Source organism: Pleurodeles waltl, chromosome 2_2 (assembly GCF_031143425.1).
Source record: "Pleurodeles waltl isolate 20211129_DDA chromosome 2_2, aPleWal1.hap1.20221129, whole genome shotgun sequence".
Classification (NCBI taxonomy): domain Eukaryota; kingdom Metazoa; phylum Chordata; class Amphibia; order Caudata; family Salamandridae; genus Pleurodeles; species Pleurodeles waltl.
The window spans coordinates 1,160,994,297-1,161,021,920 of NC_090439.1; the positions used below are offsets into that span (position 1 = coordinate 1,160,994,297).

A 27,624-nucleotide genomic window follows, 5' to 3' on the forward strand; every position below is an offset into this window, starting at 1 on the left:
AGAGGGTGCCTTCAGTCGTCTCTGTGGGTGCCTTCTGTCTCTGTGCTGTACAAAGAGTAGAGGGTGCCCTCTGTCTCTGTGCTGTACAAAGAGTAGCGGGTACCTCCAGTCTCTGTGCTGTACAAAGAGTAGAGGGTGCCCTTAGTCTCTGTGCTGCACAAAGAGTAGAGGGTGCCCTTAGTCTCTGTGCTGCACAAAGAGTAGAGGGTGCCCTTAGTCTCTGTGCTGCACAAAGAGTAGAGGGTGCCTTCGGTCTCTGTGCTGTACAAAGAATAGAGGGTGCTTTCAGTCTCTGTGCTGTACAAAGAGTAGAGGGTGCCCTCTGTCTCTGTGCTGCACAAAGAGTAGAGGGTGCCCTCTGTCTCTGTGCTGTACAAAGAGTAGAGTGTGCTCTCTGTCTCTGTGCTGTACAAAGAGTAGAGGGTGCTCTCTGTCTCTGTGCTGTACAAAGAGTAGAGGGTGCTCTCTGTCTCTGTGCTGTACAAAGAGTAGAGGGTGCCTTCTGTCTCTGTGCTGTACAAAGAGTAGAGGGTGCCCTCTGTCTCTGTACTATACAAAGAGTAGAGGGTGCCTTCAGTCTCTGTAGAGGGTGCCCTCTGTCTCTGTGCTGTACAAAGAGTAGAGGGTGCCCTCTGTCTCTGTGCTGTACAAAGAGTAGTGGGTGCCCTCTGTCTCTGTGCTGTACAAAGAGTAGAGGGTGCCTTCAGTCTCTGTGCTGTACAAAGAATAGAGGGTGCCTTCAGTCTCTGTGCTGTACAAAGAGTAGAGGGTGCCCTCTGTCTCTGTGCTGCACAAAGAGTAGAGGGTGCCCTCTGTCTCTGTGCTGTACAAAGAGTAGAGGGTGCTCTCTGTCTCTGTGCTGTACAAAGAGTAGAGGGTGCTCTCTGTCTCTGTGCTGTACAAAGAGTAGAGGGTGCCTTCTGTCTCTGTGCTGTACAAAGAGTAGAGGGTGCCCTCTGTCTCTGTGCTATTCAAAGAGTAGAGGGTGCCTTCAGTCTCTGTAGAGGGTGCCCTCTGTCTCTGTGCTGTACAAAGAGTAGAGGGTGCCCTCTGTCTCTGTGCTGTACAAAGAGTAGAGGGTGCCCTCTGTCTCTGTGCTGTACAAAGAGTAGAGGGTGCCCTCTGTCTCTGTGCTGTACAAAGAGTAGAGGGTGCCCTCTGTCTCTGTGCTGTACAAAGAGTAGAGGGTGCCTTCGGTCTCCGTGCTGTACAAAGAGTAGAGGGTGCTCTCTGTCTCTGTGCTGTACAAAGAGTAGAGGGTGCTCTCTGTCTCTGTGCTGTACAAAGAGTAGAGGGTGCCTTCTGTCTCTGTGCTGTACAAAGAGTAGAGGGTGCCTTCAGTCTCTGTGCTGTACAAAGAGTAGGGGGTGCCCTCTGTCTCTGTGCTGTACAAAGAGTAGAGGGTGCCTTCAGTCGTCTCTGTGGGTGCCTTCTGTCTCTGTGCTGTACAAAGAGTAGAGGGTGCCCTCTGTCTCTGTGCTGTACAAAGAGTAGAGGGTGCCTTCGGTCTCTGTGCTGTACAAAGAGTACGGGGTGCCCTCTGTCTCTGCGCTGTACAAAGAGTAGAGGGTGCCTTCGGTCTCTGTGCTGTACAAAGAGTAGAGTGTGCCTTCAGTCGTCTCTGTGGGTGCCTTCTGTCTCTGTGCTGTACAAAGAGTAGAGGGTGCCCTCTGTCTCTGTGCTGTACAAAGAGTAGAGGGTGCCTTCAGTCTCTGTGCTGTACAAAGAGTAGAGGGTGCCTTCAGTCTCTGTGCTGTACAAAGAGTAGGGGGTGCCCTCTGTCTCTGTGCTGTACAAAGAGTAGAGGGTGCCTTCAGTCTCTGTAGAGGGTGCCCTCTGTCTCTGTGCTGTACAAAGAGTAGAGGGTGCCTCCAGTCTCTGTGCTGTACAAAGAGTAGAGGGTGCCCTCTGTCTCTGTGCTGTACAAAGAGTAGGCGGTGCCTTCGGTCTCTGTGCTGTACAAAGAGTAGGGGGTGCCCTCAGTCTCTGTGCTGTACAAAAAGTAGGGGGTGCCTTCGGTCTCTGTTCTGTACAAAGAGTAGAGGGTGCCCTCTGTCTCTGTGCTGTACAAAGAGTAGAGGGTGCCTTCGGTCTCTGTGCTGTACAAAGAGCAGAGGGTGCCTTCAGTCTCTCTGTGCTGTACAAAGAGTAGAGGGTGCCTTCGGTCTCTGTGCTGTACAAAGAGTAGAGGGTGCCTTCGGTCTCTGTGCTGTACAAAGAGTAGAGGGTGCCTTCGGTCTCTGTGCTGTACAAAGAGTAGAGGGTGCCTTCTGTCTCTGTGCTGTACAAAGAGTAGAGGGTGCCTTCGGTCTCTGTGCTGTACAAAGAGTAGAGTGTGCCTTCAGTCGTCTCTGTGGGTGCCTTCTGTCTCTGTGCTGTACAAAGAGTAGAGGGTGCCCTCTGTCTCTGTGCTGTACAAAGAGTAGCAGGTACCTCCAGTCTCTGTGCTGTACAAAGAGTAGTGGGTGCCCTCTGTCTCTGTGCTGTACAAAGAGTAGAGGGTGCCTTCAGTCTCTGTGCTGTACAAAGAGTAGGGGGTGCCCTCTCTCTCTGTGCTGTACAAAGAGTAGAGGGTGCCTTTGGTCTCTGTGCTGTACAAAGAGTAGAGGGTGCCTTCAGTCTCTGTGCTGTACAAAGAGTAGGGGGTGCCCTCTGTCTCTGTGCTGTACAAAGAGTAGAGGGTGCCTGCAGTCTCTGTGCTGTACAAAGAGTAGAGGGTGCCTTCTGTCTCTGTGCTGTACAGAGAGTAGAGGGTGCCTCCAGTCTCTGTGCTGTACAAAGAGTAGAGGGTGCCCTCTGTCTCTGTGCTGTACAAAGAGTAGAGGGTGCCCTCTGTCTCTGTGCTGTACAAAGAGTAGGGGGCGCCCTCTGTCTCTGTGCTGTACAAAGAGTAGGGGGTGCCCTCTGTCTCTGTGCTGTACAAAGAGTAGGGGGTGCCCTCTGTCTCTGTGCTGTACAAAGAGTAGGGGGTGCCCTCTGTCTCTGCGCTGTACAAAGAGTAGAGGGTGCCTTCGGTCTCTGGGCTGTACAAAGAGTAGAGTGTGCCTTCAGTCGTCTCTGTGGGTGCCTTCTGTCTCTGTGCTGTACAAAGAGTAGAGGGTGCCCTCTGTCTCTGTGCTGTACAAAGAGTAGAGGGTGCCCTCTGTCTCTGTGCTGTACAAAGAGTAGGGGGTGCCCTCTGTCTCTGTGCTGTACAAAGAGTAGCGGGTACCTCCAGTCTCTGTGCTGTACAAAGAGTAGAGGGTGCCCTTAGTCTCTGTGCTGCACAAAGAGTAGAGGGTGCCTTCGGTCTCTGTGCTGTACAAAGAATAGAGGGTGCCTTCAGTCTCTGTGCTGTACAAAGAGTAGAGGGTGCCCTCTGTCTCTGTGCTGCACAAAGAGTAGAGGGTGCCCTCTGTCTCTGTGCTGTACAAAGAGTAGACAGTGCCTTCAGTCTCTGTGCTGTACAAAGAGTAGAGGGTGCCTTCTGTCTCTGTGCTGTACAAAGAGTAGAGGGTGCCTTCTGTCTCTGTGCTGTACAAAGAGTAGAGGGTGCCTTCTGTCTCTGTGCTGTACAAAGAGTAGAGGGTGCCCTCTGTCTCTGTGCTATACAAAGAGTAGAGGGTGCCTTCAGTCTCTGTAGAGGGTGCCCTCTGTCTCTGTGCTGTACAAAGAGTAGAGGGTGCCTTCAGTCTCTGTGCTGTACAAAGAGTAGAGGATGCCCTCTGTCTCTGTGCTGTACAAAGAGTAGAGGGTGCCCTCTGTCTCTGTGCTGTACAAAGAGTAGAGGGTGCCTTCAGTCTCTGTGCTGTACAAAGAGTAGAGGGTGCCTTCAGTCTCTGTGCTCTACAAAGAGTAGGGGGTGCCCTCTGTCTCTGTGCTGTACAAAGAGTAGAGGGTGCCTTCAGTCGTCTCTGTGGGTGCCTTCTGTCTCTGTGCTGTACAAAGAGTAGAGGGTGACCTCTGTCCCTGTGCTATACAAAGAATAGAGGGTGCCTTCAGTCTCTGTAGAGGGTGCCCTCTGTCTCTGTGCTGTACAAAGAGTAGAGGGTGCCTCCAGTCTCTGTGCTGTACAAAGAGTAGAGGGTGCCCTCTGTCTCTGTGCTGTACAAAGAGTAGAGGGTGCCTTCTGTCTCTGTGCTGTACAAAGAGTAGAGGGTGCCTTCTGTCTCTGTGCTGTACAAATAGTAGAGGGTGCCCTCTATCTCTGTGCTATACAAAGAGTAGAGGGTGCCTTCAGTCTCTGTAGAGGGTGCCCTCTGTCTCTGTGCTGTACAAAGAGTAGAGGGTGCCTTCAGTCTCTGTGCTGTACAAAGAGTAGAGGGTGCCCTCTGTCTCTGTGCTGTACAAAGAGTAGAGGGTGCCCTCTGTCTCTGTGCTGTACAAAGAGTAGAGGGTGCCCTCTGTCTCTGTGCTATACAAAGAGTAGAGGGTACCCTCTGTCTCTGTGCTGTACAAAGAGTAGCGGGTACCTCCAGTCTCTGTGCTGTACAAAGAGTAGAGGGTGCCTTCTGTCTCTGTGCTGTACAAAGAGTAGAGGGTGACCTCTGTCCCTGTGCTTTACAAAGAGTAGAGGGTGCCTTCAGTCTCTGTTGAGGGTGCCCTCTGTCTCTGTGCTGTACAAAGAGTAGAGGGTGCCTTCGGTCTCTGTGCTGTACAAAGATTAGAGGGTGCCCTCTGTCTCTGTGCTGTACAGAGAGTAGAGGGTGCCTTCGGTCTCTGTGCTGTACAAAGAGTAGAGGGTGCCCTCTGTCTCTGTGCTGTACAAAGAGTAGAGGGTGCCTCCGGTCTCTGTGCTGTACAAAGAGTAGAGGGTGCCTTCGGTCTCTGTGCTGTACAAAGAGTAGAGGGTGCCCTCTGTCTCTGTGCTGTACAAAGAGTAGAGGGTGCCTTTGGTCTCTGTGCTGTACAAAGAGTAGAGGGTGCCTTTGGTCTCTGTGCTGTACAAAGAGTAGAGGGTGCCTTTGGTCTCTGTGCTGTACAAAGAGTAGAGGGTGCCTTCGGTCTCTGTGCTGTAGAAAGAGTAGGGGGTGCCCTCTGTCTCTGTGCTGTACACAGAGTAGAGGGTGCCTGCAGTCTCTGTGCTGTACAAAGAGTAGAGGGTGCCTTCTGTCTCTGCGCTGTACAGAGAGTAGAGGGTGCCTCCAGTCTCTGTGCTGTACAGAGAGTAGAGGGTGCCTCCAGTCTCTGTGCTGTACAGAGAGTAGAGGGTGGTCTCTGTGCTGTACAAAGAGTAGAGGGTGCCCTCTGTCTCTGTGCTGTACAAAGAGTAGAGGGTGCCCTCTGTCTCTGTGCTGTACAAAGAGTACGGGGTGCCCTCTGTCTCTGCGCTGTACAAAGAGTAGAGGGTGCCTTCGGTCTCTGTGCTGTACAAAGAGTAGAGTGTGCCTTCAGTCGTCTCTGTGGGTGCCTTCTGTCTCTGTGCTGTACAAAGAGTAGAGGGTGCCCTCTGTCTCTGTGCTGTACAAAGAGTAGAGGGTGCCTTCAGTCTCTGTGCTGTACAAAGAGTAGAGGGTGCCCTCTGTCTCTGTGCTGTACAAAGAGTAGGGGGTGCCCTCTGTCTCTGCGCTGTACAAAGAGTAGAGGGTGCCTTCGGTCTCTGGGCTGTACAAAGAGTAGAGTGTGCCTTCAGTCGTCTCTGTGGGTGCCTTCTGTGTCTGTGCTGTACAAAGAGTAGAGGGTGCCCTCTGTCTCTGTGCTATACAAAGAGTAGAGGGTGCCTTCAGTCTCTGTGCTGTACAAAGAGTAGGGGGTGCCCTCTGTCTCTGTGCTGTACAAAGAGTAGAGGGTGCCTTCGGTCTCTGTGCTGTACAAAGAGTAGAGGGTGCCTTCAGTCTCTGTGCTGTACAAAGAGTAGGGGGTGCCCTCTGTCTCTGTGCTGTACAAAGAGTAGAGGGTTCCTTCGGTCTCTATGCTGTACAAAGAGTAGAGGGTGCCTTCAGTCTCTGTGCTGTACAAAGAGTAGAGGGTGCCTGCAGTCTCTGTGCTGTACAAAGAGTAGAGGGTGCCTTCTGTCTGTGCTGTACAGAGAGTAGAGGGTGCCTCCAGTCTCTGTGCTGTACAGAGAGTAGAGGGTGCCCTCTGTCTCTGTGCTGTACAAAGAGTAGAGGGTGCCTTCAGTCGTCTCTGTGGGTGCCTTCTGTCTCTGTGCTGTACAAAGAGTAGAGGGTGCCCTCTGTCTCTGTGCTATACAAAGAGTAGAGGGTGCCTTCAGTCTCTGTAGAGGGTGCCCTCTGGCTCTGTGCTGTACAAAGAGTAGAGGGGGCCTCCAGTCTCTGTGCTGTACAAAGAGTAGAGGGTGCCCTCTGTCTCTGTGCTGTACAAAGAGTAGGGGGTGCCCTCAGTCTCTGTGCTGTACAAAAAGTAGGGGGTGCCTTCGGTCTCTGTTCTGTACAAAGAGTAGAGGGTGCCCTCTGTCTCTGTGCTGTACAAAGAGTAGAGGGTGCCTTCGGTCTCTGTGCTGTACAAAGAATAGAGGGTGCCTTCGGTCTCTCTGCTGTACAAAGAGTAGAGGGTGCCTTCGGTCTCTCTGCTGTACAAAGAGTAGAGGGTGCCTTCGGTCTCTCTGCTGTACAAAGAGTAGAGGGTGCCTTCGGTCTCTCTGCTGTACAAAGAGTAGAGGGTGCCTTCGGTCTCTGTGCTGTACAAAGAGTAGAGGGTGCCTTCGGTCTCTGTGCTGTACAAAGAGTAGAGGGTGCCTTCGGTCTCTGTGCTGTACAAAGAGTAGAGTGTGCCTTCAGTCGTCTGTCGGTGCCTTCTGTCTCTGTGCTGTACAAAGAGTAGAGGGTGCCCTCTGTCTCTGTGCTATACAAAGAGTAGAGGGTGCCCTCTGTCTCTGTGCTGTACAAAGAGTAGCAGGTACCTCCAGTCTCTGTGCTGTACAAAGAGTAGAGGGTGCCCTCTGTCTCTGTGCTGTACAACGAGTAGAGGGTGCCTCCAGTCTCTGTGCTGTACAGAGAGTAGAGGGTGCCTTCAGTCCTCTCTGTGGGTGCCTTCTGTCTCTGTGCTGTACAGAGAGTAGAGGGTGCCTTCAGTCATCTCTGTGGGTGCCTTCTGTCTCTGTGCTGTACAAAGAGTAGAGGGTGCCCTCTGTCTCTGTGCTATACAAAGAGTAGAGGGTGCCCTCTGTCTCTGTGCTGTACAAAGAGTAGCGGGTACCTCCAGTCTCTGTGCTGTACAAAGAGTAGAGGGTGCCCTCTGTCTCTGTGCTGTACAAAGAGTAGCGGGTACCTCCAGTCTCTGTGCTGTACAAAGAGTAGAGGGTGCCCTTAGTCTCTGTGCTGCACAAAGAGTAGAGGGTGCCTTCGGTCTCTGTGCTGTACAAAGAGTAGAGGGTGCCCTCTGTCTCTGTGCTGCACAAAGAGTAGAGGGTGCCCTCTGTCTCTGTGCTGCACAAAGAGTAGACGGTGCCTTCAGTCTCTGTGCTGTACAAAGAGTAGAGTTTGCTCTCTGTCTCTGTGCTGTACAAAGAGTAGAGTTTGCTCTCTGTCTCTGTGCTGTACAAAGAGTAGAGTTTGCTCTCTGTCTCTGTGTTGTACAAAGAGTAGAGGGTGCCTTCTGTCTCTGTGCTATACAAAGAGTAGAGGGTGCCTTCTGTCTGTGCTGTACAAAGAGTAGAGGGTGCCCTCTGTCTCTGTGCTATACAAAGAGTAGAGGGTGCCTTCAGTCTCTGTAGAGGGTGCCCTCTGTCTCTGTGCTGTACAAAGAGTAGAGGGTGCCTTCAGTCTGTGCTGTACAAAGAGTAGAGGGTGCCCTCTGTCTCTGTGCTGTACAAAGAGTAGAGGGTGCCTTCAGTCTCTGTGCTGTACAAAGAGTAGGGGGTGCCCTCTGTCTCTGTGCTGTACAAAGAGTAGCGGGTGCCTTCAGTCGTCTCTGTGGGTGCCTTCTGTCTCTGTGCTGTACAAAGAGTAGAGGGTGACCTCTGTCCCTGTGCTTTACAAAGAGTAGAGGGTGCCTTCAGTCTCTGTTGGGGGTGCCCTCTATCTCTGTGCTGTACAAAGAGTAGAGGGTGCCTCCAGTCTCTGTGCTGTACAAAGAGTAGAGGGTGCCCTCTGTCTCTGTGCTGTACAAAGAGTAGGCGGTGCCTTCGGTCTCTGTGCTGTACAAAGAGTAGGGGGTGCCTTCTGTCTCTGTGCTGTACAAAGAGTAGAGGGTGCCTGCGGTCTCTGTGCTGTACAAAGAGTAGAGGGTGCCCTCTGTCTCTGTGCTGTACAAAGAGTAGAGGGTGCCTTCGGTCGTCTCTGTGGGTGCCTTCTGTCTCTGTGCTGTACAGAGTAGAGGGTGCCCTCTGTCTCTGTGCTATACAAAGAGTAGAGGGTGCCCTCTGTCTCTGTGCTGTACAAAGAGTAGAGGGTGCCCTCTGTCTCTGTGCTGTACAAAGAGTAGAGGGTGCCTTCAGTCTCTGTGCTGTACAAAGAGTAGAGGGTGCCTTCAGTCTCTGTGCTGTACAAAGAGTAGGGGGTGCCCTCTGTCTCTGTGCTGTACAAAGAGTAGCGGGTGCCTTCAGTCGTCTCTGTGGGTGCCTTCTGTCTCTGTGCTGTACAAAGAGTAGAGGGTGACCTCTGTCCCTGTGCTATACAAAGAGTAGAGGGTGCCTTCAGTCTCTGTAGAGGGTGCCCTCTGTCTCTGTGCTGTACAAAGAGTAGAGGGTGCCCTCTGTCTCTGTGCTGTACAAAGAGTAGCGGGTACCTCCAGTCTCTGTGCTGTACAAAGAGTAGAGGGTGCCCTCTGTCTCTGTGCTGTACAAAGAGTAGAGGGTGCCTTCAGTCTCTGTGCTGTACAAAGAGTAGAGGGTGCCCTCTGTCTCTGTGCTGTACAAAGAGTAGAGGGTGCCCTCTGTCTCTGTGCTGTACAAAGAGTAGCGGGTACCTCCAGTCTCTGTGCTGTACAAAGAGTAGAGTGTGCCCTCTGTCTCTGTGCTGTACAAAGAGTAGAGGGTGCCTTCAGTCTCTGTGCTGTACAAAGAGTAGGGGGTGCCCTCTGTCTCTGTGCTGTACAAAGAGTAGAGGGTGCCTTTGGTCTCTGTGCTGGACAAAGAGTAGAGGGTGCCTTCAGTCTCTGTGCTGTACAAAGAGTAGGGGGTGCCTTCTGTCTCTGTGCTGTACAAAGAGTAGAGGGTGCCTTCTGTCTCTGTGCTGTACAGAGAGTAGAGGATGCCTCCAGTCTCTGTGCTGTACAGAGAGTAGAGGGTGCCCTCTGTCTCTGTGCTGTACAAAGGGTAGAGGGTGCCCTCTGTCTCTGTGCTGTACAAAGAGTAGAGGGTGCCCTCTGTCTCTGTGCTGTACAAAGAGTAGGGGGTGCCCTCTGTCTCTGCGCTGTACAAAGAGTAGAGGGTGCCTTTGGTCTCTGTGCTATACAAAGAGTAGAGTGTGCCTTCAGTCGTCTCTGTGGGTGCCTTCTGTCTCTGTGCTGTACAAAGAGTAGATGGTGCCCTCTGTCTCTGTGTTATACAAAGAGTAGAGGGTGCCTTCAGTCTCTGTGCTGTACAAAGAGTAGGGGGTGCCCTCTGTCTCTGTGCTGTACAAAGAGTAGAGGGTGCCTTCGGTCTCTGTGCTGTACAAAGAGTAGAGGGTGCCTTCAGTCTCTGTGCTGTACAAAGAGTAGGGGGTGCCCTCTGTCGCTGTGCTGTACAAAGAGTAGAGGGTGCCTGCAGTCTCTGTGCTGTACAGAGAGTAGAGGGTGCCTCCAGTCTCTGTGCTGTACAGAGAGTAGAGGGTGCCCTCTGTCTCTGTGCTGTACAAAGAGTAGAGGGTGCCTTCAGTCTCTGTGCTGTACAAAGAGTAGGGGGTGCCCTCTGTCTCTGTGCTGTACAATGAGTAGAGGGTGCCTGCAGTCTCTGTGCTGTACAGAGAGTAGAGGGTGCCTTCTGTCTCTGTGCTGTACAGAGAGTAGAGGGTGCCTCCAGTCTCTGTGCTGTACAGAGAGTAGAGGGTGCCCTCTGTCTCTGTGCTGTACAAAGAGTAGAGGGTGCCCTCTGTCTCTGTGCTGTACAAAGAGTAGAGGGTGCCTTCGGTCTCTGTGCTGTACAAAGAGTAGGGGGTGCCCTCTGTCTCTGCGCTGTACAAAGAGTAGAGGGTGCCTTCGGTCTCTGTGCTGTACAAAGAGTAGAGTGTGCCTTCAGTCGTATCTGTGGGTGCCTTCTGTCTCTGTGCTGTACAAAGAGTAGAGGGTGCCCTCTGTCTCTGTGCTGTACAAAGAGTAGAGGGTGCCCTCTGTCTCTGTGCTGTACAAAGAGTAGGGGGTGCCCTCTGTCTCTCTGCTTTACAAAGAGTAGCGGGTGCCCTCTGTGTCTGTGCTGTACAAAGAGTAGAGGGTGCCTTCGGTCTCTGTGCTGTACAAAGAGTAGAGGGTGCATTCAGTCTCTGTGCTGTACAAAGAGTAGGGGGTGCCCTCTGTCTCTGTGCTGTACAAAGAGTAGAGGGTGCCTTCGGTCTCTGTGCTGTACAAAGAGTAGAGGGTGCCTTCAGTCTCTGTGCTGTACAAAGAGTAGGGGGTGCCTTCTCGCTGTGTGCCTTACTTATGTACCCTGTACTTTGTTTATGGCAGGAAAGTACATTCAGCCTGCTGTAAATTGAAGTGACCCTCTGCTGCAGAGAACTTGCTATTGCATGGAAATAATGATTTTCTGTTTTCTCTCGTTCTTTCGCTCCTTTTTAGCTTCGTCTCATAGACTGGGGCTTGGCGGAGTTCTACCACCCTGGGCAGGAGTACAACGTGCGAGTAGCGTCTCGATACTTCAAAGGACCCGAATTATTGGTAGATTATCAGGTAAGCGAAAGTGCATGAATGCGAGCGCTGCTGTGATGCGCAGTCCTTCCATGCGTTGCTCTCCAAAAAATAATCCACACAGCTGACATTAGTATGCCTGCGGATCATCTGAATGCATGAAAAGGAATCTCTTGGTATTAGCTGAGGGAGATCAGTGGTTCTTGTGTATGGGACACAACACGCAAGGTATCTGCATAAGTGCAGGAGTCGTGCCTTCAACTCTTAAACACCATGTTTCCCTTCCTGATAAACATTCTGATGAAGAGCCTCCTGCGTGCCCTTCGCCCTCAGTCCAACAACTGGTTTACCACTTGGCAAGAAGTTGCCCAATCACTTTCCTACTATCGCCTTCAGTGATCTGAATATTCAGTCCAGTGGAAAACTCCTCTCTGTGGCTAAACACTCAGAGGCGTGTGACGTGTAAGATGGTGACCGAAAACCCAGCCCAGACAATATCTACTAGGATAGGAACTTCCAACACTGAGGGAGTGAAGAAGGAAGGGCCTACACAGCTCTGCTAGCCCTGATGCCACCCTGCGGGCACCAAAGACTGGTGTGAGCGCTCGGACAGGGTCGCTTAACTCTCACACAAGATACAGCCTTGGCCGGGGACATATTTCAACTTTCTCCTTCTTGGAAGGTCCTTCATATCTGCAAATAAAAACTGTACCTATTGGTGATAGATGTTAAGTATAAAAGTTTCTCTTCAGAGAAGGTGATGAGTTAGAGCTGCACAGACAGTGGCCAGGCATGATGTGGGATAGGCCCTGGTCACTGATGTCTGTTTCCTCTTGAGGTCTTGACAGCTACTGGAGTTGGACACTCACAGCTCTGAGTTTTGTCATCATGAGCCCTTGCACCTCTTGACAGGATTACTAAGATCCTGCTGCCATGTCCACTGCATGCATGTCCACTGTTTTTTGGGGGGTTTGGAGATCCCAGGTGCTGTCCCTAGCTTTCTGCTGTTGACAGTGTCTGAGCTTGTCTCTTTAACCTAAAACCCCCCTCCTCCACACAGCCTTGCTTGTCATTTGGTGGCACCCAGAAGCAGTGTGTGCCTGTGATTAGGAGGCTCCTGGAGTAGTCCCAGATGGACCCAGCAGTGACTGCTCTCTTCTTGCTCTTGTTACAGATGTACGACTACAGTTTAGACATGTGGAGTTTAGGCTGCATGTTGGCAAGTATGATCTTCAGGAAGGAGCCCTTCTTCCACGGGCATGATAACTACGACCAGGTAAGACCAACGCAGCTTCCTTCGCTCAGTCTTCCATGAGTTCATCCCTGTTACATGCACTATTGTTCCTGTATCACATTGGGGTGCAGGGAGGTTGTGCTGCTTCTCCTGCGCCGCTGAATGATTGCTAACAGCTAAGAAATGCACATTACTAAATTCCGTCAATCTGCCTCTGTCACAGTAGTGGGGGACACACTTGGCATCTGTCCATGCAAGCGAGGTTCTCCATTGCATACTGACTGTCGATGGCAGTTTCTGCCCAATCTTAGGAGAGACCCTGCACACCCTGTGGTTAACATCGGGCTGCCTAGTCCCAGCTGAGGTTGTCCTTTGTACAGACACTTCACCTCTTAGTGGTTTCATCTCCACTTCAGAAGAATGGAGTATATATCAGTTCTGGTCTGTGACCCTTTGGTTGCTTAGTCCACTGGTGTTGACGAACGGCCTTCGAAAACCCGCTGTCGCTGCTTGAATGAACCTAGGAAGGTTGTGTAAGCACCACATGCCCTGCAGCCAGTTGACTCGATAACCCACCCTTTTGACAAGCCCAACTCCAAGACTTCACCTCTCTAAAGTTTCTTAACTGATCTCAAGCTTGGCTCTCTGGCTGCTGAGCTCCTTTACCATCGGGGATTTTGGAGAAACCGGATTGTGCTTATTCTGTGGTCCCTCCATCTCAACTCCATATCGCCTTGTGGGACTTCCCAGAAAGCTGTTACTACTTGTGTGTTACAATGAATAATGTTACTACCTTCTTTTGTCACTGCTCAGACATTGTCAGCATCCTTTGCAGATATACTCACATGAAACACCGCCAGTTTACATCTTCATCTAGTGGCGTGTCACACTCACATGACATATCGCCAGTTTAAATCTTCATCTAGTGCGTGTCACACTCGCATAACACACCCACCAGTTTAAATCTTCATTTACTGGTGTGTCACAGTCTTTCAAGTCTGTAGAGCAACCACTAGGGGACTCCACATTTTTTTGGTCAGTACAGTGTATTGAACAGGACTTAGAATGACAAAAATATGTAAATAGACCTTCCCCGGTGTGGAACAATGTTTGACATCTGATTAGTCCGAAGAATGCCAAAACAGATTTAGAAGTAAGTTTACGTTGTCCATTGTGGCATCTTCATTCATGATCACAAACATGAAATGCCTGTATATATAAGGGGGGGGGGGGTATTATTTCCAGAATCCTCTTTACAAAGTGAAATTTGTTGCTGACCTCGTTTATTTTCTAGATCCCTGCGGTGGCTTCTGTGGCCCTCTCACAGCTTGGAGCCTGGGTACGAGGCCACAGCAGTGCAGATCTGGGAATCTTTACTTAGTATTTTTACCCTTTAAGAATGAAGGCCAGTGTGTGACAATGTGATCTTCTGTACCCCTGGAGTGGGATGGATTTTGTGAGGAATCCATCCTAAACATATTCTAGGAGGTGACAGTACTGCACTGCCATTTATTTGTCCAAGCCAGGCCTTCGGTTTATAGCAGGCTCTTTTCCCTGGCACTTACTTTATCTTATAGAGCCTCTGCCCTGCGGGAGGGATCGATGGGCCTGGGATAGCGCTGCAGCGGGACACGTGCTGGGGCGGTAATGTGTTACAGTGAGGTGCTTTCCCTGTGTACAGACCTCGTTGTCCAGTATTCCCACAGACACATCCCTCTGTCAGGTGACAGTGATGTACTGTTCCCCAGTTACAGTTAAACGTTAGAAAAGCACAAAATGGGAAAGAAGTGAGAACATATTAACAAATATAGGGTAGGAAAACAAATAATTGGGTTTGGCAGAGAACTGGTATTAGGGCCCCTCCTCTCATGTTATTTTTGTGGTCCTGTTTTCTCTTTTCTTGTTACTCTGTGTAGTGTCACCTCTCATGTTGTACCCCATAGTCTTCTAAGCTCTCTTGTTACTCTTAGTGTCACCTCTCATGTTGTACCCCGTGGTCTTCTCAGCTCTCTTGTTACTCTGTGTAGTGTCACCTCTCATGTTGTACCCGCGGTCTTCTCAGCTCTCCTGTTACTCTGTGTAGTGTCACCTCTTTCATGTTGTACCCCGCGGTCTTCTCAGCTCTCTTGTTACTCTGTGTAGTGTCACCTCTCTCATGTTGAACCCCGCAGTCTTCTCAGCTCTCTTGTTGCTCTGCGTAGCATCACCTCTGTCATGTTGTACCCCATAGTCTTCTCAGCTCTCCTGTTACTCTGTGTAGTGTCACCTCTCTCATGTTGTACCCCGCGGTCTTCTCAGCTCTCTTGTTACTCTGTGTAGTGTCACCTCTCTCATGTTGAACCCCGCAGTCTTCTCAGCTCTCTTGTTGCTCTGCGTAGCATCACCTCTGTCATGTTGTACCCCATAGTCTTCTCAGCTCTCTTGTTACTCTGTGTAGTGTCACCTCTCATGTTGTACCCCATAGTATTCTCAGCTCTCTTGTTACTCTGTGTAGTGTCACCTCTCTCATGTTGAACCCCGCGGTCTTCTCAGCTCTCATGTTACTCAGTGTAGTGTCACCTCTCTCGTTGTACCCCATAGTCTTCTGAGCTCTTTTGTTGCTCTGCGTGGTGTCACCCGTCATGGAGTAGCCCTCTGTCTTCTCACTTCTCTTGTTACTCTGTGTAGTGTCACCTCTCATATTGTACCCCATAGTGTTCTCACCTCTCTTGTTACTCTGTGTAGTGTCACCTCTCTCATGTTGTACCCCACGGTCTTCTCAGCTCTCTTGTTACTTTGTGTAGTGTCACCTCTCATGTTGTACCCCATAGTCTTCTCAGCTCTCTTGTTACTCTGTGTAGTGTCACCTCTCTCATGTTGAACCCCGCAGTCTTCTCAGCTCTCTTGTTGCTCTGCGTAGCATCACCTCTGTCATGTTGTACCCCATAGTCTTCTCAGCTCTCCTGTTACTCTGTGTAGTGTCACCTCTCTCATGTTGTACCCCGCGGTCTTCTCAGCTCTCTTGTTACTCTGTGTAGTGTCACCTCTCTCATGTTGAACCCCGCAGTCTTCTCAGCTCTCTTGTTGCTCTGCGTAGCATCACCTCTGTCATGTTGTACCCCATAGTCTTCTCAGCTCTCTTGTTACTCTGTGTAGTGTCACCTCTCATGTTGTACCCCATAGTATTCTCAGCTCTCTTGTTACTCTGTGTAGTGTCACCTCTCTCATGTTGAACCCCGCGGTCTTCTCAGCTCTCATGTTACTCAGTGTAGTGTCACCTCTCTCGTTGTACCCCATAGTCTTCTGAGCTCTTTTGTTGCTCTGCGTGGTGTCACCCGTCATGGAGTAGCCCTCTGTCTTCTCACTTCTCTTGTTACTCTGTGTAGTGTCACCTCTCATATTGTACCCCATAGTGTTCTCACCTCTCTTGTTACTCTGTGTAGTGTCACCTCTCTCATGTTGTACCCCACGGTCTTCTCAGCTCTCTTGTTACTTTGTGTAGTGTCACCTCTCATGTTGTACCCCATAGTCTTCTCAGCTCTCTTCTTACTCTATGTAGGGTCACCTCTCATGTTGTACCCCGTGGTTTTCTCAGCTCTATTGTTACTCTGTGCAGTGTCACCTCTCATGGTGTAACCCGTGGTCTTCTCAGCTCTGTTGTTGCTCTGTGTAGTGTCACCTCTCATGTTGTACCCCATAGTTTTCTGAGCACTTTTGTTGCTCGGTGTGGTGTCACCTGTCATGGTGTAGCCCTCAGTCTTCTCAGTTCTCTTGTTACTCTGTGTAGTGATACCTCTCATGTTGTACCCCGCGGTCTTCTCAGCTCTCTTGTTTCTCTGTGTAGTGTCACCTCTCATCTTGTACCCCGCAGTCTTCTCAGCTCTCTTGTTACTCTGTGTAGTGTCACCTTTCTCATGTTGTACCCCGCCGTTTTCTCAACTCTCTTGTTACTCTATGTAGTGTCACCTCTCATGTTGTACCCCATAGTCTTCTGAGCTCTTGTTACTCCGTGGAGTGACAAGTCTTCCCTGTTATTGCTTGTGGACTTTTCGCCTATTTATTGTTGCTCCCGTCATTCACAAGTCATTCTTGCTCGCTTCAGGTCTTTCCTTTTATTCCCAGTAGTTTCTGCTTCTTCCCCATTACCTCCCAACCCTCCCAGTCATCTCTTTGCCTCATAAAATCTTCATCCCTCCCCATCCTTTGCCATTTTCCCCCACTTCCCCCAGTCTTACTCCTCAAGGTCTCCATACCCTTCTATTGCCCAGTCTCAGCAGCTGACAAGTGGCTTCATGTCCTGTTGATGCTTGTACAGCACTTACTGACCTGTCGAAGCAGCCAACCTGTCGTCTTCCATAGGACAGTTACAGCCACACCTGGCTGTGCCAGCAGCATGGTGTGCAGTGTGCAAGCCCACACGGCTAGAAAATAAAGACATTGGTCCCAGAAGACAAAGCCGAAATGTCTGAAGGCATTGCACCTCATGGGGGTCACTTGGCAGCTCGGACAGTCTCTTCTCACTCCTCCATTCTCCCTAGGATTCCATGTGGTTTACTTCAAGGCTCCTTACCTTTCTCTCCTGTGGCCTTATGGACATTTAAGCCTTCTCTTTCCATTTCCGCCAAGTCCTTCCTCCTCATCCCCGCTGTGACCTACAGTTTTCCACGCCACCCTTATCTGTTATTTACATTGTTAATAACTTTACTTTCCTCCATTTATTTCTTCACTCTCCTGACTCATGTGAAATAACCTGACAATCACCCTGGTACTTATGTCTGCTCACTTCCAGGTTTTCTTTTGCAGCTTCTCCCCTAACTTCTCACAAATATAACAGGCACCACCTCTTCCCCTGACATGTTGAGGCATCATGGTACTTTTTTGTGCCACATGAGCATAAGGAGCTCCACCCCAACTGGATTCCAAGAGACTGCTCTCTGTTTAAGGCCCCATCTGGGCCGGGTACACACTGTAGAAAAGTACCCAATTTTTGGCATGGTTACCCCCACTTTTTGCCTGGTGTCAGTATGTTTTGACTGTGTTCACGGGGATCCAGCTAACCAGGACCCCAGTGACTCTCTCCCTCTAAATTTGGTTGCTGGGACTTCACACACCCCACATTTGGCATACTGGTGCTCCTATAGTATATGGTACCAGGACATTGGGGCACCAGGGGTTCCCCATGGGTTGCAGCATGTATTATGCCACCCACAGGAGCCCATGTAAAATGTGTTTGCAGGCCTGCCCTTGCAGCCTGCGTGAAAAGGTGCCCTTTCACTTCAGGTCACTGCACCAGGTCATTGTAAGTCTCCCCTATGGTAGGCCCCCCTATCCTAGAGGCAGGGCACGTGTACCTGTGTGTGAGGGGACCCTTGCTTGAGCAGAGGTTCCCCCCACGAACGCCAGACCCATTTTCCTGGACTTCGTGAGTGCGGGTAAGCCATTTTATGCGTGTATTGGACATAGGTCACCACCTATGTCCAGCTACATAATTGTAACTCAGAACCTGGTCATGTTTGGTATCAAACATGTTGGAATCATACTCCAATACTGTTGCTAGTATTGATTGTATGATTCCATGCACTCTGGGGCTCCTCAGAGGACCCCCAGCATTCCTCCTACCAGCTTTCTGGGGTTTTCTGGACAGCCCATGCTGCTGCCACCCCTCAAATGGATTTCTGCCTTCCTGCTTCTTGACCAGCTCAAGCCCAGGAAGGCAGAACAAAGGATTTCCTTTGGGAGGTGGGGAGGCGGGGTGGGTAATGCTCTTTCCCTTTTGAAATAGATGTTACATGGCTTTGGAGGGGTAGGGTCTGGTGTTCTTTGAAGGACACATTTGGTGCCCTCCTTGCATAAACCAGTCTGTACTGTTTCAGGGACCTCCAGTCTCTGCTCTGGCTTGAAACTGGACAATGGAAAGGAGGGTAACCACTCCCTTGTCCATCACCACCCCGGGGGTGGTGCCCAGACCTCCTTCCGGTGGCCGCTTGATTCTGCCATCTTGAATCCAAGGCGGGCAGAGGCCTCTGAGAGCATCTGTGTGGCCAGGTCAGGCAGGTGATGTTACAAGCCCACCTGATAGGTGGTCACCTGGCTAGGTAACCAGTCCCCCTTCCATGGCTTTTTAGGGTCTCCCTCTTGGGTAGGTCCTCAGATTCAACATTGAAGACTCCAGCAGGAATCCTCTGAAACGTTTACTTCTGACCACTGGAACCGCAACTGGACTCCACAGGAACCTACAATCTGCAGCTACTGCGAGGACTCTGTTCTGCAACATAGTTTCTCCGGCTCCTTCCAGCAACTGCAACATTTCCCCGGCTGTACATCCTCTGAGGGTGGCAAGTCTTCAGTCTGCACAAGAAGCTAGAAGGAATCTCCCTTGGAGTGAAAGGAGTCACTTCCCTGCATCCGCAGACACCAACTACAGTGACGACCGGCTGCATGGATCTCCTCTCATCCTAAGCTGCGTGGATCCTGCATCACTGGTGGTGGTCTGGAGTGGTCCCCTTGGTCCTCTCTGCCAGTTGTCTATCTTTGGTGAAGGTAGGCCCTTGCCATCCCACACAGGACAGTACCCCCATGCACCACATCTCTTGCAGCTACCAAGGCTTGTTAGCATCTCCTTCAAGGGATCTTCATGCTCTGTGTTGGCCCAGGCCCCAGCAATCTTCCCTGCGATGCACAGCCCTCTGCTTGCTTCCCCTGTGACATCGGACCTCTCTTCAGGTGTGCTGCGTGGGCCTCTCTGTGACTCCTGGGCTCCTTGCCTCTGGGTCTTCTGTGGGTGCTGCCTGTTGTTCTTTGGGCTCTCGGCACTGCTGAGGGTCGCCTGGGAACTAAGCAACTTACCTCTTCTCTCCTGGTCGCTGGGGGCACTCTGGTACTTAAATTTGGGGGTTCCAAGTTCCTCCAGCTCCCCTCTACTTATTCCACTTCCTTGGGTGGGGACCCGAACTTCGCATTCCACTTTTAGTATATGGTTTGGCCTCCTAGGCCTTCAGTATTGCTTTTTACTGTTTTCTATGGCTTTTTATGCCTATTTCTGATTTGCTACTGTACATCTAAAGTGTTTTACTTACCTCCTGTTGGAGTATTTCCTATCTAGTGTTTTAGTGATTGTGTTACTGTAAAATAGTACCTTTACTTTTGTACAACTGAGTGTTTTCTTTCTTGTGTGTGAGTACTGTGTGACTGCAGTTGTATTGCATGAGCTTTGCATGTCTCCTAGATAAGCCTTGGCTGCTCAGTCATAGCTACCCCTAGACAGCCTGGCTTCTAGACACTGCCTACATTTCACTAATAAGGGATAACTGGACCTGGTATAAGGTGTAAGTACCATAGGTACCCATCACACACTTAGCCACTTAGATTATTGTTATTTTATTGTTAGTACACACTGGTTCAAGTTCAGTAAAGCATCTGTGCAGTTTGCATAGTGCAGTGTGAGCAGAGCAGTGCTTGTGCCCTGCACTGACTGCTCGGGGGTTCACTTTAGCCTCTGATAATATCCGTGCCACAACAAATGCATTGTTAAGAGGAAGTGTGGTACACCTCGTAAACTGGCCACCACATGCTGCAACCTCAATGTCGAATTATTCAGGCATCTTTCCCCATGCAAGCTTCTGAGAAATGATGTATCTTGGGTGCATTCTGCTTTTGATTGTGAAGATGGCTTGAGGTAAATGCAGCCTGCCTGGAGTAGGTGGTCACACACCGATGATGCCTTACCACCTGTGTGGTTACCAAGCAGTCTTCTGTGTTGGATGAGATTGTGTTGCTGCCTAAAGTCATGGACACCTTTCAATGTGGCGGATTTTGAAATAGTTTGTGGTCATTATGTCTACGTCATTTACACTTAAGCCGCCTTCATGAGATTGCGCTTCATAAACACTTGATAACATAATGCTGAATATGTGTCATATACTTTTTCACTGTCACCCATTTCCTTGTCTCTGTGTTTCTCCCAAAACCAACCTTTTCTTTAAATATATGCTTGTATGTTTTTTTAAAACTCATTTTCTTTTTATCACCATAACAGCTTGTACGAATCGCCAAGGTGCTGGGCACAGAAGACTTGTACGACTATATCGACAAATACAACATTGAGCTAGACCCTCGATTTAATGACATTTTGGGCAGGTGGGTAGCGTTGCGTACCCCTCCTCGCTGCTTCCTTTCTGGATGGCTTTATGTGCACCCACCTGTTGCATCCATACAGGCCCGCCTTTACAAGAGGTCCCAACCCAGCCAGCTAGCAGGTTGTGGGGAAACAGTCAAATTTAGAATAACACCTTGCCTCTAAGAGGGAAAACTGGTCTGTGTAACTGGGGCGGACTAACATAGACACAATGCTGTAACTCTACTAGCCTGCTTGTGGTAAGAGAGATGCCTTGCACCGATGTCACTAACCTCATGTTGGAACACAAGTCCAGAAACTCTCACATCAACTGCTATAGTTGCTATCTAACCCAGATTCACAACTCATTTGCTAACCTAGATGTTACTGTTTAAGGCCACACATTGCAGGGTGATGTGTGACATCTGACTTGTGCTCTTTTAAATGGTTGCTTCTGGCGCTGAGCATTGAGAGTCTGGGGTCACACATGAGTAAGCCACCCAACTAGAGATGACTGGGTTGTAGTGCATTACTAGCTGCACGGTTATCTCCCTATTTAACGTACCCTACACAAGACGCCATGTTGTCCTGCTTCGCTCCGCATCAGCGCCCCGAGACCATGCTCACATGGTCGTGCAGCTATGCTAGACTCTTGGCCATCTCTGAGCTCGTATGGAGGGGAGCAGAATCTCTTTGGACCAAAGGCACTGGAGTTGTTGGCGGTAAAGTCAAAGCAAAAGTTGGCCCCAGAGTGGACCTTTCTCAATTGTGTGCGCAAGGCCGTAGCTCCAGACGCCTAGGATAGGTTGTTGATCCATCTAGAGCGCCATGCCCTCTTAATTAGTATTGGGGCGCTTTACAAAAACTTCAAACAAAATAGCTATGGAAACAAGAAGGTATTCTGCAAGTGAGTAGCCAACCTGGGAATCTTGAATAATGAACTCAAGGACCCGGTAAAGAAACATTACCAGTAATAGGTTGGATGGAGTCCTGCCTTGGTGTTAATATTCATGTTCATTGCAAGTTAATGACGATGAGATGTGTGCTATATCCAATATCAGGTAATCGGGAACACATAGTATGTGTGCTGGAGGAGGCCGTCCCCGCCCTTCTGTACTGTTTATATTCTGTAATAATACAGTCACCGACAGTTATGGTCAAGTTTTACTTCTCATGGAAAATGGCTTTCATGGTTTGCTGGTAACTCGAGTCATGTTATAAATTTCTGTGGCAATCTTTTGATGGTTTCAACTTAGTTTTGTTACATCATCTGGTGTACAGAGTAGCCAAGGGGCAACAACGTATTTGTAGTGAACTTAAGCTAGTGTTTCAAAATTTGGGCGCATAGGAATTTTTGCTGCAGCAGAGAGCAAAATTCCTGAGTTGAACCTACCTAAACTTGGAATCATGATGGAAATTACTCGTTCCAACGGAGTTGTATAAGGGGTAGAGGCAGCATCTTATTGTTCCAGGGAGTATATGGGGGGATAACAGACGAAGAGAGGCTCCATAATTTGTTTAAAAAATACACATTTGATTTTTGCAGTTGTACACATTGCACAACCTTTAAGGACCTGGAGGTACAGTGACCTCCATATTGTGGGACTCTGGATTCATGGATTTGTGGATATAGAAGGGAACATGACGGTGTAGAGGAAAAAGTCCCCAAACCTATGGTAATATGTGGAAAAATAAAGGAAAAGACCCTTTTCACTTCCAACAGAAACGTTTTTGACTTTCAGGGGACGCAGTTCTGAAAAGCAGACCTAAATTCCAAGTACTCATGGATGTAAGGAATGAATGCACGTGCCATCTTGCCTCTGCAAGTCTTTTTCAAGTTTCCTCATGTTTAAAGAATAATGTTAAACAGAAAATGCTGAAATGGGCTGTAAGGGCGGGACACCAGGCACAGCAGGTTAAGGAGGGTGGGCACGGACTGTGGACTAGAGTGCAAGCAGGTTTAGGGCCCGGGGGTAGGATGTGACTGAAGGTGAAGACAGCAGGCTTTGGGGGTACAAGGTTAGACACAGGGTGTGGGCACATTTTCTTCCACCTTCAGGCTTTGTACTCCCACAATTTGAAAAGTCCCGTGAAGATTGTGTATGGGTTACAGGATGGTTATTGTGTGCGGGGTAACTCCAAGGCCATCCTTAGAATGGCAGATACCTGCACCACAGACGAAGATTTGTCCATATTTCATCTCTTCTTTTCAGACATTCCCGAAAGAGATGGGAGCGCTTCGTTCACAGCGAAAACCAGCACCTGGTGAGCACAGAGGCCCTCGACTTCCTTGACAAACTGCTCCGCTACGATCACCAAGCGCGGCTCACAGCACGAGAAGCCATGGACCATCCTTACTTCTGTACGTGACGTATGCCATGCTCATGTAAAGGGCGGTGGTAGTAGCTGTGCATGTGGCGGCTGAGATGGTAGCGGACCTGGAGTCGCTGTCTGTCATATATGCATTATATGTATACTCACTTACCCATAGCACTGTACAACAAAGGGTGTGCAGGCGCGTCTGTCCTAACACTATAGCACAGAGGAGGTATTGAAGATGACTCCAAGAGCTTCTAGGTAGAGGTTGCTGATCACAGGAGAACACCACAGATTGTTCTGAATACTGGAGGCACCCATTGGACGGGCTTAGATCAGTTTGAAAGGTAGGAGACCAGTGTACCACTGTCTCACAAACTGTACGTGTCTGCAGGTGGTAGTAATGGATGCTGCTGTGGTACTTGACAACATCAGGTCACGCATATCACCTTTTTGGTCAGTGTTTAGGGGATTCTCGCTGCCTTGGTGCTGCAGGAAGGCATGATGCCTGACATACTCTTGTAAGCTGTGGTTGGAGTAGATCTTGTCTTGAACTAGAGTGGAACTTTTTTCTCAGCAGTGACTGACTGACGTACCTGACTTACCTAGCGCACTTCTCTACTGGGTTTCTTGGCCACCACCATTTTGACGGGACACTGGATACAGCTGGCAGGATAGTTGATTTCAGAGCTCTTAGCATTGCGCTTCTGTGCACTGTTGGTTTGGTGTAACCCAGGTTGCTGTTGGCACATTGGAGTTGACTCGATAGTCCTTCAGTGCTGTCTCCACAAAGCAGCTGACACGACAGTAACTCTGTATTGTTAGCACTATATGGGGGCGGGGACTGCGTCCTTGGGAACTGTTCTGATTGGACAGTGTCTGGTTGTTCTTAGAACAGGGCCACTGGAGCTGTTAATACATAGACCCTGTTAGTGGTCCCCGACAGCTGCACTGTGCGAACAGCTCCAATAGCCCTGCTCAAAGAGCAGCCACTCACTGTCCCATCAGCTGTACCCTAGAAACCACGTGTGCAGCTGTCTGATGCAACAAAGTGGTGGCTCTTAGAGCAGGGTCATTGGAGATGTTAGCGCGGTGCAGTTGTCATCTCAGTTCCTGTGTGCTGTTTACTGTGCAGCTTAGTGTGCTGTTAGTAAAGTGTAGTTGACAGGACAGTGACTTGGTGCTGTTACTGGGGTTAAGGCTGACCTTGGGAACTGCTGTTACTGTGACACTGGCATGACTGCTCTCTGCCCATTTTGCAAACTACAGCTAATAGGGCAGTGGTGGCTGTCCTTGGAGTAGGTCTTCTGCGATTCTAGAGTCTGTTTACTCTATCAGTTTTGACCTGATGTGGATGGTGGGGTGCCATTTAAACTGCCCAGCCAGACCAGGTAGGCACATTTTGCCCTAGACAGGTACATTGTTGATGGGTGCTGTTGAAGCAGTACATCTGCCTCTGGGCGCTGCTGGCACAGCGCAACACAGTTGTTAATTCCAGAAAGCACTATTTGAAAAGTAGAGTTAGAAGCTGGTGGCCCAAATGTTATCACAAGTGCTGAGAGACCAAGTAATTTGTGGACATGATCTATACAAAAACCAGATAAAATAACAGTGTTGCCTTTGTCAGATTCCCGGGGAAAGGACGGTGACTTGGCAGCCAGTATCCCAGCTCTGATGCGGACTTCATCAGAACTTTAAATGATACTTGATTTGACATGTGAATGATGGAGATTCATAGCACCGGTGTGTGCTCCCTGCAATCCTCCTCTTGCGTCCCCTTGGACTAGGGTTAGAAGCTACAGGAGGAAGCATGCAGGGTCAGTCATATGTCTGAAGAGTGACCCCCATTCTTGGTTTCTTGCAGATCCAGTAGTGAAGGATGTGCCTCGAATGGGCCCGGCGGCGGGCAGCAGCACCCCTGTCAGCTCCTCCAGTTTGATGGCAGGTAACGGTATGCCTTTCAACTTAAAGCTCTGTTTTTCTGTGTTTCATCCTGCTCTCATAGCTTAAGTTAAAGACAAAAGACTCCAATAAATCCCTCGGCTCATGATTATACAATGATGCAGTGGCGAAGAGTCAGTCACTGATAGAGAAGGCCATGGTGGATCAGATTATGTAGGATCCTTAACTGCATTCTTAAGTTGTGTTTGCTGCTGTTTTCTGAAAATAATCCCAATGTATTGGAAACCAGCATCAGGTGGCGAGGCTGAGCACTGTGCTCAGCGATCGCCGTGACTGTTGTGCAAGGTGGTGGGGACTGGGAAGCGGGGTACAGGATGGAGAACCAGGAGGAAAGCCTTTGGCGTGGGAGGGCATGGATGCTGAAGAAAGAAAAGCTGTTGAGACGAAGGCTTTTAGGATGGGATGAGCAGGGCTGGCTTGGATTGGATGTGGTGGGTGAGGCTGGTGGTGTGAATTTGAGACGGGTGCCGTAGGGAAGCAAAGATAGACCATGCATTTGAGAAGGAGGGGGCTATAGAGCACAGAGGACCAGAGCAATGGATCCATGGGAAACAGACTAACGCCACAGCCACTGGGTGACTGGGGTAGGTCAATAGACATGGGGGGAGAGGAGGGAAACTGGCTAAGAAGGGCAGGCCCACAGGTGATCAGGGTAGGGATGGAAGATCATGGACAGAGGGGATGGTGTACAATCGAGACCGCACTTTTTGATGTGTAGGATTCATTATTTGTCCTCACGACGTCACTGGTTTTTAATCTTAACTCTATCTTTTTTATGGTTATGAATAAAACGAACTTGATGGATAGGTGGTAATTGTAATTCACTTTTCCAAGTTTTGTTCTCACAGAGACAACCACCCTCTGGGCAGGAGGTGGCATTCACTTGGAGAAGGGACATGCAAGTGAATATAAGACTCCTTGATCATACTACCATTGAGATCACCCCACGTTGTTACATACACCGCTGAGGGTAGAATACAGAATTAAGGGTCTTTTGAGGAATCTCTCTGAGGGCACTGAACATGTCAACATCAGGGTTCAGTTCTTTTGATTTTTGGTGTTTATAAACAGGAAGCTGAGTGAACCTTTTACACTGCTTCTATCCCCCCCTCCTTCTTCTTGATTGGTACAATCGAGACCACAGACACTGGTAAGAAGAGAGCACAGCCTCTGATGCAAGGGGAGGTAAGTGGGGAGTGGTGCAAACCATCAAGCAGGCTTCTCAAGGCCATAGACGCAGAGTAGAACCAAATAGCCAATAGATACAGGTAGAGTAGACGTGGCCCGAACGTGGGAGATGCCAAGGCTAGATGTGAGGTGGTGTGTATTCCAGTTACGTTTGCATGAGTAATGAGTCAGCAAATAACATTTGTACTGCCAGATACCTTAACTGGCATGGTAAAGGAAGCGCTCCATTGTCCTTTGGTGCAGGATCAGTCATCCAGTTTTTACCATGAGTTCACCTTACCCCACTTCTTAGTCCATTGTGACTTCCATGTACAATCACAAAATGCTTCCCTCCCTCACAGTCCTCTCTCTTCCCACAGGCATTGCCTCCATGGCGGCCTCACAGCCCATCAGTGGCATCGCTGGATCTCCCGTCATCTCATCTCCAAGCTCCCTGGGTGCACCGGTGGTGGCAGCAGCAGGCGGACAGCCCTGAGTTTGTGTCCATCTCTGACCTCCACCAGTGCCGCACTTCTCTCGTCCTACCACCAGTCGCACAGATCATCTGTCCGGAGCCCAGCTTGAGCACCGAGGCCACACCCTCGCTGGGACCTCACTTCTGTTTTTGTTGAGGATGAAAGACGAATGCGCGAAAGAAAAAGAGAAACACAAAGCGATCATGGTGTTCATTTTCCTTTGTTTCCCTAATAGTAAATATATATATAAATTATATATGGATACAGACAAAACTCAAAAATAGACAATTTTCTGTTGTGTCTGTGCCGGAATAAAAGATTTAGCTTTGTTCTTTTCCTGATGACTGTGTTTAGTAATGCAACTACAATGTAGAAATTTCAAATGGATAATAAAATTTATTTTATATGTCCCTGAAAGGACACTCCCTTGTCGGGCTGTTTCTTGTAGCTTACAAGAAACCCGGTGATAGGGGACATTCAATAAAGATGCTTGGCTGGGGTTTTACCATTGTGTTTTAAATATTGTCCTGCCACAATATAATATCTAGATTATTGACTGGGACAAAATTGTGAAAGTAAGTAGATATAGGCAAGTATAGGTTTATTAGCCTTCACGCCACATCTCTGTACCTTGTATGTGTATATGTATGTTCGATGGCATGTGTTGCTGCAGATACATATGCTGTGTATATATTGCCATCTAGTGTTGGGCTCGGAGTGTTACAAGTTGTTTTTCTTCGAGTGACTCCTCCTTTCGGTGATAGTGCGCATGGGCATCGACTCCTTTGTTAGATTGTTTTCTTTCCGCCATTGGGTTCGGACGTGATTTCCTCTCAATCCGGTGAATCTCGATTCGGTAATTCAAAACTTATTCTACTCTCCTAGAATATGGTCGGTATTGTTTTTGATTGTGTTTTTATCTGGACTCGATCCTATTTAGACCGTCTGGTCAAATTTCTTGCCCTTACAAGGGCAACGCCCTTAAGGGCCTACTTCAATGTGAGTCTGACGGAATGATCTCCGTTTCGATTCTGTCCTCTGTGTCACGCTAAATCCCCATACACCGATCAACATTCTGTGTGCAATGTTTGTCTATCTCCAGACCATCAGGAGGACAATTGCGATGCCTGTTGATCTTTTTGATCTAAAAAGACTCTTCGGGACTGAAGAGCTCGTCGTCTCGAGATGGTGTCGAAATCAACAGAAGTCACACCAGACATCTTCGGTGAAGAACATGCCCAAGAAGAAGTTTTTTTTCTTTTCTAAAGACTCTGACTCCGAGGACCATTCAGATGACGATGGCCACTACGGGCCTGCGGCACAGTACAGAGTACAACTGCCCCATTACACCACACAAAAGTGACTAAAAAGACTCCAGCACTAGTCATCGATCCTCCACTGCGTTCGGGCCATGGTCTGATTCGAAAAGTTAGTCCGGATGACCAACCTTCGGGTTCGGCACCGAGATTTCTAGACTGAGGTGTACTCTACTTCGACCAAACCAACTCCAACACCAGTCTTGGAGACGAGCCAAAAATCCGAAGGTACCTCTTTGGAGCTGAAAAAATCTACAATATCTTGGGGGCTGGAAAGGGTTATATCATCTTCTAAGCCAACTGCTCGGTACAACCAAAACATAAACTTTCGGAGTCGAAAGCCATGGGTAATAAAGA

The 27,624-nt window shown here is 49.3% G+C and overlaps 1 protein-coding gene across 6 annotated transcripts in view; it reads left to right on the top strand.

Moving 5' to 3' along the window:
- Positions 1-26,371, top strand: part of LOC138282998 (casein kinase II subunit alpha-like) — a 193,079-nt gene extending 166,708 nt beyond the window's left edge. For 3 of the 6 annotated variants that reach the window (XM_069221095.1, XM_069221098.1, XM_069221100.1), the window contains 6 exons: positions 10,636-10,746; positions 11,879-11,980; positions 19,953-20,053; positions 22,244-22,392; positions 24,211-24,297; positions 25,856-26,125. In XM_069221095.1, the coding sequence (XP_069077196.1) occupies positions 10,636-10,746; positions 11,879-11,980; positions 19,953-20,053; positions 22,244-22,392; positions 24,211-24,297; positions 25,856-25,971 (666 nt within the window). In that variant the 3' untranslated portion in view covers positions 25,972-26,125. Of the gene's footprint in view, positions 1-10,635; positions 10,747-11,878; positions 11,981-19,952; positions 20,054-22,243; positions 22,393-24,210; positions 24,298-25,855 lie in introns of all 6 variants that reach the window. The other 3 variants (XM_069221099.1, XM_069221097.1, XM_069221096.1) reach the window with 3 other exon arrangements.
- Positions 26,372-27,624: the final 1,253 nt, after the last annotated feature.